The 15,824-nt window shown below is 41.3% G+C and overlaps 1 protein-coding gene across 2 annotated transcripts; it reads left to right on the plus strand.

The window, feature by feature from the left end:
* Positions 1–11: 11 nt before the first annotated feature.
* Positions 12–15,501, plus strand: rbm18 (RNA binding motif protein 18). Of its 2 annotated transcripts, none has more exons than XM_080477769.1 (6): positions 12–338; positions 1,488–1,601; positions 6,747–6,873; positions 7,800–7,880; positions 12,243–12,343; positions 13,538–15,501. In XM_080477769.1, exons 2-6 carry the CDS (start codon positions 1,495–1,497, stop codon positions 13,719–13,721), a joined length of 600 nt encoding a protein of 199 aa, XP_080333895.1. In that variant the 5' UTR covers positions 12–338; positions 1,488–1,494; the 3' UTR covers positions 13,722–15,501. The 2 variants fall into 2 exon arrangements, with proteins under 2 accessions (XP_080333895.1, XP_080333894.1); XM_080477768.1 differs by having other exon boundaries at positions 133–338; positions 7,800–7,886; positions 13,538–15,010.
* The last annotated feature ends 323 nt before the right edge of the window (positions 15,502–15,824 follow it).

Raw genomic sequence — 15,824 nt, forward strand, 5'->3', positions numbered from 1 at the left:
GGCACTGTGTTGAGTTCAAAGGGTTACCCCGAGTGAGCGGTGCTTATCGAGTGTGGCAGCCACTCATCATCGACAGTAGACATATACGGAAGATCCCAACTAGTAAAACGAGCGCTCCTAACGCTCCCCCTCACGGTAAAACAAACTACAGCATCAGCATGCGTCTTTGTTGTCAGACTGTAGCAGAGAGCTCACCTTGTCGGGGATAAAGGAGGAAAATCAGGCCGTGAAATGATTACTATTTCGTTCTGATGTAACCCAAGCATCCCAAAAGAGGGATCAGTGGCGAATTGAGTCGACGAAGTCGCAGCTGTCTGGACATTTGTCGGAACAACGAGGTAAACGGAAACTATATGCGCTAGCAGAGCTAATTGCTACAGTGCAGCTGCAGCTAGTAAACAACAGACTTGTCATTTTGACGTGTTTACTGGAGATGTGACTTCGTGGATCGAATTTGGATTAATCTTAGGCAATGAGTTTTATCTTTGAAATACAGTACCATAATCCAGGAGTGAAAATTAACTAACGGGCTTGTGATTAGCCAGGATAACGTTTGGTGCTACTTCTTTCTTTGGTGTTTCAAAGTAAAGCTTCATCATATTGTTGACTGACTCTGCTTAAGAAGACATTTAGAAATATTGATTCAAACAATAAATCAATAAAGAAGAGTACTTTTTTTTTACAGTGTTCTTCAATTGGGTTTTATTCTTTACTGACACAATACAGATTCAAAGCTTGCACTATCCACTGTCTGAAGGCTCAGTTTTCTCAGTGCCAATGCCAATTTTAGCATCAGTGAGATAAGTTGTGCACAAGTGTTGAAATATTTACACGAGAGTTTACAACACACAAATTATTATTGGCTTTTTAAATATAGTAAATAGTTTAGCCAGTTATGTATGGGTTGATTTCCTTTAGTGCTTTCTTTACTACTTTGTTACTTGTGTTTTCTATATTTTATTAGTACATGTGAAGGTTGCTATACAGGCTAAATGTGTTTACTACCTTTTATGGATAATTGTTTTTCAGAACAAATGAGCAACTCCCATGTTAGTCATTCTAAATATAGTTTGCTATCTTCAACCTGTGTTTACCTCCAGTTGTGTTATCAACTAGGAATGAATATCGGTTAACAAGCACTTTACTCGCAATTCAGTTCATAATTGCAATCTCATATTCTTCATATTCTAGACAGTTTACCAAATTTTGTGAAATCACTTTGCTGGGATAACATGCTGTTTAACCCATTTGTGGCACAGCACCCGTATGACAGTTGATATCATGTTTATTTAAATTATTGCTCATGGGTTGATTAAGCAATGCCATCACATCTGTATCTAAAGGGAGAGTTGCATGAATGTTGTTCTAGATTGTAATGGGTTAAACATTTAATCCGCATTTCACAAAGTTGTATGGGTATTGTTTAGAGTTATTTGGAACAAACTAAAATTCCACCTGTATTTTCTTTGTGGACCTGTCTTCTCCAGAATACACATGTCGTCTGCAGCAGAGACGGTGGAGAATGCCTCTATTATCTCAGAGAGCGTGTCTCATGATGGAAACCGCTTGTGGATAGGAAACATCGATCCCAAAATCACAGAGTGAGTAAATCGGCTGCAGTATTAATGTTTTTCTCAACACATTTCAAACTCTGTCCAGCTTTCTTTGTAAGACATGCTCTTCATTTATCCAACAACTAGCCTTTAATGGCTTGCTAAAGACCATCCATTGAAAATATAAGAAAAGCTGTAGTACTCCTACTCAACAAAGTGATCCATGTTAGCTTTTTATTTCGATTTTTATAGAGATATATCATCGTGTTTGACAGCAGTGGCCTGGAGGTTGAATAAATTCCCACCTGCTCCCTGAGCACTGCACTGCAGCAGTGATCCAAGGAGATCAATAAAGTAACCTAAATCTTTTAAGAATATATATAGAATCGCCGTAGTGACTGCAGAAGTACTGTGCAATACAATTCTGCTGACCTATTTCAGGTGACACACTCCAAGCCAATGGAATTAAAAACACATCTCCTTGTCGCAACTGAATCACATGTGAATCAACCAGCTGAATGAAAAACAACAGTTGTTGTTGATTTTAGTGGCAACCAGTGTTCGATTTAAGGGAGCCGTAATTTATTCCATATTCTGAACCTCTGGCGTTGGAGTTTTTTAACATGCCAGGCTCGGCCTCACAGAGAGGCAATGTATTGTCTGTGCATAAATGATTGATTAGCTGTGTGCGTGTTGTGTGAGCGTGTGTGTGTGTGTGTGTGTGTCACAGGCTGAGACAGAGCAGACGGGGCTGGGTGTGTGAAAGAGAGGCAGTGAGGCGCGGAGACCTGCTCCGTTAAGGAGCAGCCGTCATTCTTCACTCACCTGCCCTGTTTACTCTCTCTGTGTCAACCCGCAGCGAATTGTGTGTGTCTGAGTGTGTGTTTAAATACACAGTTGACGTTTGGGTGGCAGCTGGTAGAGAGGCACAGGCTTCAACACATCGAGGAGTCCTTGTACATTATCAGTCTCTCTCAGTTGAGACAGCATCACGTGTCCATGCAAAACAGTTTTCTGTTATTGTGTTTGTCTGCAAGGGTGTGTGTGTGTGTGTGTGTGTGTGTGTGTCGGGAACATCCCGACATATGATGTGATGGAGAGAAGGGTGTTTTTTGGGTTGAGGGGTGTGTGGGGGGGCGCTGCTGGAGAATGTTCGGGCTGCAGCTCTGGTGGGCGTCTAGACAGGCGTTTCCTTCCCCTCTCCTCTCCCCTGCTCTGCTCTACTTCTCTTTAAATAGCCCACTACTTTGCACTGTAGAGGGAAAACAAGAGAAATGCCCGTGGCCCCTGTTGCTGATTGGGAAGATTAATTAGCTCCACGGTGGCAAATGTAGTGACTGTGTTTGTCCTGGTAAACCGAACTCAGTGGTCAGGCAAAATGTAGACCAGAGGTACGGGGTGTTGGATGAATGAGGCCAAATACCTGAAAAGCTGATATTAATTCAAAAATTTTAATAGTCAGTAGAATTCCTGGTTTTATGACCTATTTGTTTGGATTTGGTGTGAAAAAAGCAGGAAAACACTTGGCGGTGAATTCACGAACAGCTGAGTAGTAGAAAAGTTTTTAACTTCCAAACAGGAAAATGAAATAAGACATTTTTTAAAATTAAAATACTTAACAAAAAAGATCATAAAAACTTAACACATACACATTGATCACCAAACAAACAAATAAATAAATAAAAAATTGATAAACTCAGAATTTTATGCATTTAACAGGCTGAACTAAGCTGATGTGGAGACTTAATTCAAATGAAAGCCAGGTCATTATTCTTTGGTAAAGTTGTACAAAAGGAGAACTAGAGGGGCGAAATAATGAGTAACAAAAAAAGACGGGGGATCAAATGATTTACGGGAGGTCATTTATTAAAGATTATCTATGCGGACCATCTGATAAACCAATTTTGAGTCAACAGGTGTGACAGGTGACAAAAGAGCATTTGTGTATTTCTTAATGATGCACTCTTGTGTCTGCGGGTGCAATGTGAAGGAATAGCACTCCTCTTCCAGGTCATGGGAAGCGTTTTGGTGAAACTACCCAAACTAACGTGTCTGTTATTATGTTATTAATTCACCAGCATGCAGTGTATTCTAATGTTTTACTTCCCGAGCTATATTTCATTAATATGCTGGTCCTCATTCAGGAATCTGCATTATCCCGTTTAGTTTTGCAACTAATAAATACAGTAGAATGCATAGCATCTGCCATAACTACACCCCAATGTGCGGCCCTCCAGTCAGATTCAGTCCGGATTATTTACTGACCATTGCAGGTCTGAGCCAGCAGGTGGTTTTTGTGGCTGCTGCGAAGGTTGCACTTCTCCACAGGTTTCTAGGAGATGTTGCCTGTTAATTGTGTTCACACACAATTCTCTAATAAGTGCGACATTGATCAATGTGAGCTTTTCCAGTTTTGAGCTGCACAAACTCACCCCAGACGAGGGTCTAAACTAAACTTTAAATCAGGATTGGATATCTCAAGTTTCCTGATGAGATTCTTTAGGACAAGCCTCTGTGTGATCAGAGGTTATATGCTCTAGGTGAATATGTGTTTCGTTCGGTATAATTTATTGTTCTTTATCAGATTATTCAATTGGAGCCTGCATGTAGCCATGATTGATTAAGAGCTTCCGCTCTGGAAGAATGGTGGAAGACTCCTCCTTCATGGTATCTTAAAATGATGGGCTTCACTCTGGCAACTATTGGACTCTTGAAAATAAATTCAAGCTCTGCTTTGTTTCTTAGAATGTGTAGTTGGAACGCGTATTACAAGAAAACAGACTTGTTGAAGAGCCAGCGATCAATCCCAAACTCAAACCTACACGGACAAGCTTCCCTCCTCAGAGCTGACGTGATCATCCTGTCTCATACTTTCCCTCACAGCAGGTGGAACTGAAGCTGTCACCACATATTCATTGTTTTTGTGTCTTTCCCTGCTGAGCAATAATCTATCAAATGCGCCCTCTTTCTTCCCCCCTTCTGGACGTCTTCTTACATGTAAACACTGCAACTACAAGCGGAGCGCAGACATGAACTATGTTCTAACCTGGTCTGCGGCGTTGGATGTCAATTAAAAAAAAAAGTCCAGAGGAAACTGCAGATCGCTGCATTGCGTAAGGAGGAATCCTCAGACCCCTTCTCTGTCAACACTTTCCCTGCTGACCTGTGACTTTTCTGGACTGGACTGCACGTCTTATCTTTATCTGGACTTCCCCCTCCTTTCCCTCCCCCCCTTCCTTCCTCTTCTGCTTCCCCTCTCTTGTATCTTCCTCACCTGGCTTCTCACCTCCTCTCTTCTTTGGCTCATCCTCTTTTTTTTTTTTTTTCTTTTCTTTCCCCCCTACACCTTTCACCCCACTGTCAACATCCCCCTCACTGAACTTTACTCTCCCTTTGCCCACCTTTCCCTCCCTTTCCTCTCTCTTCTCTCCCTCCTCTTCCTCCGGTGGTTTTTACAGCCCCCAGGAGGTGCGGTCCATTGTGGTTCAGCTCGCTCGCATCCAAAAATGTTCTTGGAGTGTATGCTATGTAATTTCTCCGATAAACACACATGCTGAAACGTGCAGTACGTATGTGATTTTAGAGCCATATCAAAAAACAACAGTTCATGTTATCTTTGCAGACTGAGTTGTTGCGTTTGGATGGAATGTGCTCATTTCCCAATCAGTGGTGCAGAAAACAACAAGATGCTCTATTCGTGCATGAGAATCGTGATCTAATTTGTATTTTGGGATTCGTTTCACTTGAGCGCCGTCTGCATTGGGCAGCCTCGTGCAGGATGAGCCAGCATCACATGCGTGGCCTGCAGGGTGTTGTCTGGGAAAAGCACAAGTCCTTGTCTGCCTAAAGACCCCCCGGGGAGTCGTAGAAGGGGGTTTGTACAACCTGTGGCTTAAACCCTCGCGTCAGCCTCAGCATCCCACATTCAGCCCCATTCATACACTCACAACACTTACGTCATGCCATCAGTTTCACTGGCGACACACACAGATTCAGTATTAAAAATAATAGGCGCCTAAACAATAAAGTCATCAATTCCTCTTTAACAGTCATTCAAAACGCTTGAGGTCAGGATGCTCACACAAGGCGGCGGCATCCAAACAAAAACACGAGCTCATGCGTGTTGATGTTTGTGCACACAACAGAAAAGTGACAATAATGGCATCAGATTGTCAGTTTCTCCTTTACCCTTTCATATTAGTGCCAGTATCCATTGGTAATAACAACCTGTACAACATATTGTACATGTCCTGACATAGCTGCTCTTTAAATAGTACTCGATTACTTTTTGTTGTGCATTAAGTTTCTCTTTCCCAACGATTCATCGACAAGCTCTACAGAAGCACCAGGAACCTGTAGTCACAGTAAAGCAGCGGGTCCACATCATTTTTCCCACTAAAGGTTTGTTTGGTTAAAGTGTGTAAATCAAATTTGTGGAGCCTCAGAGCAGACAAAGTTCCCCTATGATCTTTGAAGTCTCTGCTCAGATTCCACTTTGGCAAATAGTAAAACGGCTCCTTGGAATGAGAATGTGGACAAAAATACGATGGGAAATTATTATTAAATCTATTTATTTCTGAAAGGAGGGTACTTGCGAGACAGGACACACACACACACACACACACACACACACACACACACACACACACTGCATAGCTCCTCAATGAGCACATATCTCTTCATTTGTAGTGCAGCCGTCCCCCTGGCTGCTCCACACAGTCGGCGTGGTTTGTTTGTGCAGAGAGCCGGTGCTCAGGGGGGATTTGAAGCTTCCTCTGTTTTATTCCCTCATTGTCCTGCTACTGTATCCTCAGTATTGTCTCAATAAGAGATTTACTGTCACCCTCCTGCCGCAGCAGCTGGCCTGCTGCTAAAAAGGTGTCAGGGAGAGAAAGCTGTCATTCTCATTAGCTCCAGTTGACAGATTCACACGTCGCACGGTGGCATGTGCGGCGTGGAGCCGATCCATGTAGCTGTTTCACATGGACGATCTGCAGCAGGACATGTTGTTAATCATCGCGATATAAGTATCTTCTGATATGATAACTGATCTTGGTGCCTATTTTATCACGTTTAACTTCTTCTGTGTCTATCTGAAGAGACTTTTCCAGATTAAACGCTCGTTTAACGGCTTGTTTTTACATTTTCCTCACACATCTTCCTGCTTTCTTTACGTGCTTCTTTTCCTGACAGATATCACCTCGTGAAGCTGTTGGAGAAGTTTGGCAAAGTTAAACAGTTTGACTTCTTGTTTCACAAATCTGGGCCTTTGGAAGGACAGCCACGGGGCTACTGCTTCGTCAACTTCAGCACCAGAGAGGTACATGAAAGACGACTCTACCCTGTTGATGTGTTTTGTTTCATGTTGTTTATCTTTTAGTTGTGTACTTATGTAATAGCGTGTACGGGTATTACAAACTGAGCTGTGTTTTACTACAGGATTTAAATATCGGTTTGTTAGAGTATAAATAGTATTCAGTCAGAATAAGGGATTCTTTTTCAACTCTAAGTCTCATGCTCACGGAATAAAAAGAAAAAAGCCACGTTCAACAAAAATGTTATATTCCTTCATACACTCCAACACTGTATACTAAAACCAATGGAGTTTATTTATATAAACGTGATAATGCCTTAAGATTTAAATACTTCCACTAACTTCCCAAGACGTCTTTCAGGAGTCGAGACCTCAGTATGTGTGTGTGTTACTGAAGAGAGCTGTATTTCTAAAAACAGGACTTAAAAGGAGCCCGCTCAGCCTCACCGGTTCAGCAGGCAGTATTTGATTTTGAAGTGCGCCTGGGGATCATGATAAGCATCTAGTTTCACAGCTAGTGTCTATCAGTGGGATATGAAGCCCTCCCAGAAGAATTATACCGAGGAAGTGTGTGTTTATTTTACACACTCGCACACACTTAAATGTAGACACACTCAGATAAAGAACTTCATTAATATAATTTAACATCAGAGCCACTTACATGTTTGATTAGACAAAAACTGTGTTTTTTTCCCCACATACACAGCAGAGACACACACTCATTGAAACAACACAGTGATGGCCTTCTGCAGGCAGAGTGGCACATCATCAACTATTATTGATTCTGCCATCTCTCCGTTGTGGCGACTAATGATTTAATGACCCGGGTGCAATAATCAAGACTTGATTTTTAATCAGAATTGTAAAGAACATGTTCTTCTGTCTTTCTGTCCCCTCCTCCTGTCTTGCTCCCTCTCTGTGGCTGTTTACAGGAGGCAGAAAGGGCCATCCAGTGTTTGAACGGAAAACTAGCTTTGTCCAAAAAGCTGGTCGTGCGCTGGGCGCACGCACAGGTGAGGGTAAGTGTCAAAATCAATCCCAACACACACTCCAAAATGATTTTTTTTAAGGGGACATGGCGCACAATAGCTCCTAGCGATGTGAGTGTAGTGATATCTGTGATGTCCTCTGGAGGCTAAACGTTGATTCGTAAACGTATATTTATTTGACTTCAAGAGGTGAAAGTTAAGGAAAAATATCAAATAAAAATAATCTCGAATTAAGCTCATTCTTGAATGCATGTTGTGGGGCGTGAACAGAACATTATTCTTCTATTTTCATTACTTTGAAATTTAATTTGTAGTAGCTTTATAGAGAGCACATCGATCTCAGTACAAACTACCGGTGTGCTTGTTCCTTAACAATAGACAGCCTACTGGCTAAGGGTAAAGGATATCCTGTATAGAGATGAAACACACACACACACACACACACACACACACACACACACACACACACACACACACACACACACACACACACACACACACAGAGGAGGTCAAGGTCAATGTTTCTGCCTCTAAGACAACATGTTGTCTTAGAGGCAGCATGTTGTGAGATAAATCTGCTTACAGAATTATTCCAGTCAAACACAGCTGTCTTTATTTATGCTGTGTAATGAAGTGGTATTTGTATCACAGATGATCCAATCATACTAACACTGCCGTGTCTTTGGGTAACTGAAATTCAAAACAACAACAGACTTCGCTTGGACACACCATTGCTTGTATGTTGTTCCCTCGCGTTCGCCACTGGATTTTCAGATTTAATACAATACAAACACAGCTGTAGTTCATGGTGCTGATTCACTGACATTACAGAATATCTTTACGGGAAGTTTTGTGGAAGTTGGTTGTTGTCTGTTTCTCTCGCCTCTTCTGTCCCGGCAAATGTGTGGTATTGTGGACATAAAGACCTGTTCAAATTAATAAATCTAACTTTTTATTCTTCAACTGAAGAAGTAATGAAAAGGACCTCTACTGTGTTAACTGGTCGATTTGGCCTCATGGCCTCTGGTCAGTGGGCTTCATCAAGCACCACAGACCAGAACAGACTGGGCCAGTGACATGTTGCCACAGACTTTGTTCTTTAGCTGACTGTGTTTTGTCTTTTGGATGTTTGAACGGCATCCTTTTAAAGCTGAATATTTGACCTTCCAGGATGGAATAACTGCGATTCGAAATTGAAGGTGCGGGTTCTTTATTTTATTTATTTACCATAAATCATTTTATGGGGTGGTATAGTGAAGTGGTGAATACCTCTGTCACCACACACACAAAAAAAAAAAAAAACACACCTCAGACCCATTCTATGTGGATTTTGCATGTTCTTTTTACTTTCTTAATCTATGTATCTTAGATGGCATTAGTAACTCCAAATATAGTTTGAATGGATTGTCTGCCTCTTTGATGGACTGCCCAGAGTGTTCCCTCTCTCTTATGTCAGCTGGTTTTGGCTCCAGCCCACCATGACGCCCGTCTGGGTGAAGCAGATATCCTGGGTCAGAGCGTGCCTCCACTTTTAAAAAGTACAAGTAAACCACAGTGCGGTTACCAGCTAATCTTCCATCTAAATCAAGGATGGGCAACTCTGATCGTTGAGAGGGCCACCAAAGTTCTCTCCTCACGACCAGTGAGGCCAAATTGGGATAGAACAACTACCAGCAGGATATCTGAGAAACCTGGATCCAAACTACCTATAATTCCACTGTTTAATTTCAAAACATCAACATTGGATGTGTTTCACTTTGAAATCGGTTGAGTGAGTCAGTAGTACAAATCAGGTTAGTGAGTCTGGCCTTCTTTCCTCCATCAATGGTGAAAGGAATCATTTAATGAGATTCCTAAACCAGCTCAAAGGCCACAAAGAATTACGATGCCGCCTGCATGTGGCCTGTGGGCGGCTTGTTGCCCATGTCTGAATGAAATGGAGAAATGAACAGAAGTTACAGACTGAATGATTTTGTCAAAACTGATTTTAAGACAATGAATCTCCATGTGTTTCATATGAATTACAGTTGATCAACACACCATGTGAATTGGTGTTCTCAGTTTGTGGTGTCATTTCACTCTCACAGGGTTATAGTAGGCAAGACAGCTAGCAGAACAAACAGGCTCTGCCCTTGCACAATTTGTTGTGATATTACAGTTTGATTTGTGTATCGATGACTCAAGTTTCTACCAAGACAATATCTTGTAGGATCTATATACGCCTGATTGGCACTGCATCTGGAACTTTGTTTTAAGTTAGTACCACGTCAAGGTGTTTTTGGCAGACTGTAGTTTTTTCCCCTTTCACACACTTAAATATTGGCCAAATCTGTATATCCTGATAGTATAGCATAAATGACTGTACGGTTTGAATGAAACATGAATTTTTTTGTGTTTCTGTTTGTGAACATGAGCTTATTTTGAGTAATTAGACATTGTAATGGAGGAAAAGCTGATTATTGTTCCCCACTATATCATATTACACAAATCCTTACAGAGATCCCCTAAAATCTTGAAAATGTATTCCGCCAAAATATGACACATCATCGAACCAGTGTGTGAGGCATGAAGCTCATTGACACTTGCTTTTTCCATTTTTTAAGCATTTGCTGAGCCTTGATGGATTGTTCAGTTTAGCCTCTGAGCTCATTCCTCTCTCGCTCTCTCACACACACACACACACACACACACACACACACACACACACACACACACACACACACACACACACACACACACACACACACACACACACACACACACACACACACATACACACACAGAGCTATCTTCCTCCAGAGGAGCCAGTTCAGGTCAGATTGGAAGAGATATTTCTCCTTCTCTTCTGACTTTGACCCAGAGGAGATGATCTGGGATGAATGAGTCAGACGCAGGCCGTGTTGAAGTAGTTGTCAGATTCCCAGGGTCACATCTTGATTTTATTACAAATCTTTGAAATAGAGGAAATCGTACTGATGAGCATTTATTGAATTATTCCCTCAATGCTTTATTTAGAAATCCCTAGATTTCCAATCCGATAGTTCAGTTGTTCAAAGATTTTGGCTTCAATTATTACTGTAGCAGTTTGTTTTTATTACTATACAGTCAGTTTTGTCAGATAATCGCAGATTACATATCGCTGTGTTATTTTTGTCAGGACATCTCTTGTCCAGTGAAACATTTCTCAGAGATGATGACTTTTTTTTTTTTTTTAACAGACAACCCAAGTTATTTTGGCGGAAGTGTGTTTGTTGCATCAGGCTCTGGGTTGTTTACGGGTTCAGTTTGAGCTTAATGGCTCTGTGTAGGTCTCTGTGCATTCCAGCTCCATGCCTTTAGGAATAGGTGGAAGGGCAGTGTCCTGGCTGGCGGACTGGTCATTGTTTAACACTTATTCTTGGCCATACGCATTATTTATTAATTTCATGGTACAGTATGTGAGGATGTATGTGTTCTTTTGTGCATTTATGTAACTTCATGTCATTTGATTCTGTTCCAACACCATGTCCCTCCAAATGGAAGCTGTTGCACCATCGACAGGATGCCGTAGTGCCCATCATGTGACCATTGTTTTGTTTGTGTGTGTGTGTGTGTGTGTGTGTGTGTTTTGTTTTGTTTTTCTCACAGGTTTCCACTAGAACTCTGTGTTGGCTGGTGGAGATGTTTGGAGGAGAAGGTTTTTTGAAAGGAATGAGTGCAGACGTGGGTTGTTGCTCATGAGCTGGTCCCACTTTGTCCTCCGACAGTCCTGCTTGGTTACCGTCTGTGTGACCACACACAAACAGGACCAATACACTTCTTTAATAGCGTTTGTATTTGTTGGAGAAAGCGGGAGTTGAGTCTTCAGAGAGCCACTGTCAGTGTTTATTAGGCGGTGTTACGGGGTTTCTCAATGCCTCGGTGACACGATTCCTTCTTAATCTTATTGCTCGCTTCTCTTTCTCTTCCTCCCTTTTTCCCTTAAATGTGATAAAAGGTGAAGCAAAATATAGTCATTGAATTAAGCAAAAAAGCAAATTGTAATCTTTCTCAATCAGTTTAAACATTTACTTTTTGATTTAATGATATAGTAACTGTAATCTCTGAAACAGGTTTGAAGATTACAGGTTCTTTTTTTTTTTTTTTTTTTCCACTGTCCATTTCTTTCCTGCGTTTTATTACTATATGCACATTGTCCCTGTTGTTTCTTCCTTGACCTGCTATTTCACTCACTTTTTTTATTCTCTCTCCATGTCTGTTCATGTTTCCATCACTGTCTGTGTGGATCTTTGGGCTTTTGTTTGGGGTTTTTTCTTTCTCTCTCTCTCTCTCTCTCTCTCTCTCTCTCTCTCTCTCTCTCTCTCTCTCTCTCTCTGTCTATTTTTTGGCCACCTGTATCGTTGACAGAGGTTTGAAGGTTTCCGTAATGACAAGGCGATGCCTTCGAGCCTGGAACCATCGTGCAGCGGCTCAACAGAGGAAGGATCCATCACAACCAGCCACCTCAGGTGAGCGTGAGAGACGTAAACACAGCATCATCCTTCATGCTGGCAGGGCGATATTAGCTCAGACCACGAAAAGATTCTTCACACTGAAACTACCAAGTCAGAAAAAGTCTTTTTGTTCGGTTCCTCTGTCTTCACTTACATTGAATATCTTCAACTGCTAATCTCACGTTTGTTTTGTTTTCACATTTCACAAACTCCATGCATGATCTCCTGAGGAGGCGATTCTTTGTGAAATCCTAAAGATCATATGAAGGAACTCTTGTGGAGCTAAAGAATTCCTAAAAACTATAATCGACACATTCAGAAAAAGCAATAATTTCACAAGGCTTTAACTATTTGAATGTCACAATTGTTCTAATTGTTCAAGGACAGTCTAGCTTTGGTTTTCCATTGGCGCTCAGGTGTGAACATTCGTTACATTCAAAATGGCATGCGGGTCACATTCTCAAGCGTAACTCTGAAATTGGAGCTTTCATTCAAGTCGGTTCATCTCGGCACAACTGGACAAAAACTTTGGCTTCAAAACCCTCTGACTATAACCAGATACTGCTTATTTGTGACCACATTTTTCAACTAGTGTTCAAGTGCGCGGACACACACTTAAGTTGACTGGTTAAATTGAGCGCCGCGAGATCAGAATGTAACGTCCAGTGTGTGTAACCAGGAATCAGATTCTTCACCGCCGGCACACTTCAGTCCTAGTGTAAACTTACAACTCTCTCCACTCTGCACAAGAGGGGGTACATGTCACCCCACACCCCACCCCACCTCCCACTGATGCGCCCTCTTTTCTTTTCTCCCCCCTGTTTGTAAGATACTTCTCACACACTTACTCGTTCCCTCCTCGGCGCTTCCTTTCACGAGCACCCTCATTTTTCTCGCTCTCTTCACTCACTTGCCGCTCCATATTCTGTTCCTCCATTTAAATACAAGTTCTTCTCTTTCTGTCATGCGGCACAACCACTGATCTATTGCTTGTGCCTCGCTTGCCTGTCATTTGTCCCTCCTCTCGCTGAGGGTGCTGATACTGTACCGTCCTCCCACCCCCCCATTAGCTCAAGCTAAAATCTGTCCATCACTCAGTTTGTCCGTCACTCTCAGTGCCAGCACTGGTATTTCCCTCTCCTCTCACAGCTAACTTCTTCTTTCTCCCTCTTCCTTTTTTTTTTTTCCTCTCCTTTCTTCCCCCTCAAGTACGAGTGCTAAGATCCGAGCAATCGAGGCCAAGCTCCAGATGATGGACGAGAATCCAGATGATAACTACTCAGGCCCGTCACCCTACGTTTACAACAAACCGCCAGAGAGGAAGCGCTGGGAGCCCTACTCTAAATCAAACCACAATAACCAGAGCAGGCCCTTCCGCAGGTTTCGGAGATGACCCATCCTCCAGCGTTCTCCAGAGATATACCCCCTACCCCCACCCCACACCCCCCTCCCTTCACTCTACGTTATTTACATCTCATCAAAAACAGTCTCTCCAGTAGATGCTATAGAGACGTTACACATTGTATCTGGGAGGAAAAGCTTTTGAAGTGGAACCAGGTGAACCAGGCACGGTTGTGTTGGGAGGAAAACCCACAGTCCACACAACACAGTGTTGGTTAGTTCTTTCAGGTTACAGTATGGGTTGGTTGTCATGTGATCAGATACATGACCCACACACACACACATCACAAGGCTGCGGCGTGCTGTCGGGTCCCTCGCCAATCTTCCTCGCCACTTTTGCAGAGTTTTAACGACAGACGAGCCAATAAAGCTGCAAGTTGAATGATGCACGGTCCCCACTGCAAAGAGAAGATTAATTGTTAAGGAGACGAGTCTGCTTAATGTCTGATCACATTATTTATTGACTTTCTTTTTTGGAGTGCTTACTTTTCAGTCCGGCTTTTTTTTTTGGGGGGGGGGGGGGGGGGACTTGTGATTAGTTTGTAATAAAGAAGATCTACTAATAAGCCACACACCACTCAGAGATACTGTGGTGTTATTTTGTGTGTCGTTTTTTTGTTTTTGTTTTGTTTTTTCTCCCCTCAGACCGTTTTTATGACTCTTTTTACTGACCTTTGTGTAGTGTTTGGAGTTTTGGTATTTCCCCGGCCACAATCTTTTTGTGTTATTTTTTTAATTAAAGGAAATCAAGTCTTTGAACCTGCCAAGTGTTTTGTTTGAGAGTTTTATGTTGCTGTTTAAACAGATGAATCCGATTAATGAGTTGTCAGTAAACTGTTTAGATTTGCAGGGAGATTCACTAAAAGCTGATCCAACCAAACTACAATTTATAGAGTCCTAATAGGCTTCCATAAAAAAACTAAATGTGCATTTAACAACATGATACATTCCAGTGTTATTCTAATCAGACAGAAATTGTGAATTATAACAAGATTCTTTTTGTTGATATTTGTAATATTTTGGGGCCTTTTTATGCATTCTATTGTAAAGGAGGTATTTGATATTAAGTAAGTTGCTGTTATTGTGTTCTCGATTGTTCTTTGCAGCATTTTACAGCTTTGGAAAACGACACAAAAAAAATTAATATCCAGCAGAATGAGTTTCAAGGCGACACAACTTTTTTTCTTCACGTCACTGTCACATTTCTCTCAGACAGCGTTTTGTATCGACGCAGCAACAACCAAAACCTACCTCTTCATCATTAAAAGCTCTGTCGAAGTCATTTGTTCTTAAAATAATACATTTCTCCACACGATATCTGCAAGTTCCTCCAGATTAATGATTTATCTGCGCTGTCTGCCTTTTTGTTTTGAATTAATAGTTTGAAGAAGAAAGAAAAAGGCCTCAACGTGTATTTTTGTGATCTGATGAAAATGAATCTGCGAACTAGAAATGTTTATTTTGATGGGATGGCTCCCATATGGATAATTGTAGAATATGTGGATGATTGGCACGTTGATCTGAATCAGTATAGCCTCACAAACAGATCCTGCAATTATCAGGCTTCCCTTCCGTTAGGTTAAAGTGAGCTTCATCTGCATCGATTCCTGCTCGCATTAATTAATCCCCGCTTCTGACAAAGTGTGGCTGTGTAAGGATGCCAAGAACGTAAAAGTCACATCAACTGTTAATAAACTTTCCATTTGTTTTCTCATTTATGTAAAGGGATGCAAATTCTGTGCTATTTAAATAAAGATAATTATTTTTAAAGGAATACCATGAATTAAAAAAATGATTATTTTTCAACTTTATATTTCTATTTAATTTCTACAATGTACTTCATTTGGACCATTAAATAACTGACTAGAAATACAAATTTACGTAGATACATACATCTTACGTACTGATATTAATTAAAATATTTGAACTAGATTGACAATTGTCATTAAAATTAACATCAACTAACTAAATAATACTTTACATAAAACCAATTGAATAAACGAGGTTGGATAGTTTCCTTTGAGGCGTGTTTTAATGCTGCACTCAATGGTCTGAAATTATAAGACGCCTTCTTCTTTAGTTCATGAGCCAATAA

This window comes from Lipophrys pholis, assembly GCF_963383615.2.
Source record: "Lipophrys pholis genome assembly, chromosome: 12".
In the NCBI taxonomy this organism is placed as follows: Eukaryota; Metazoa; Chordata; class Actinopteri; order Blenniiformes; family Blenniidae; genus Lipophrys; species Lipophrys pholis.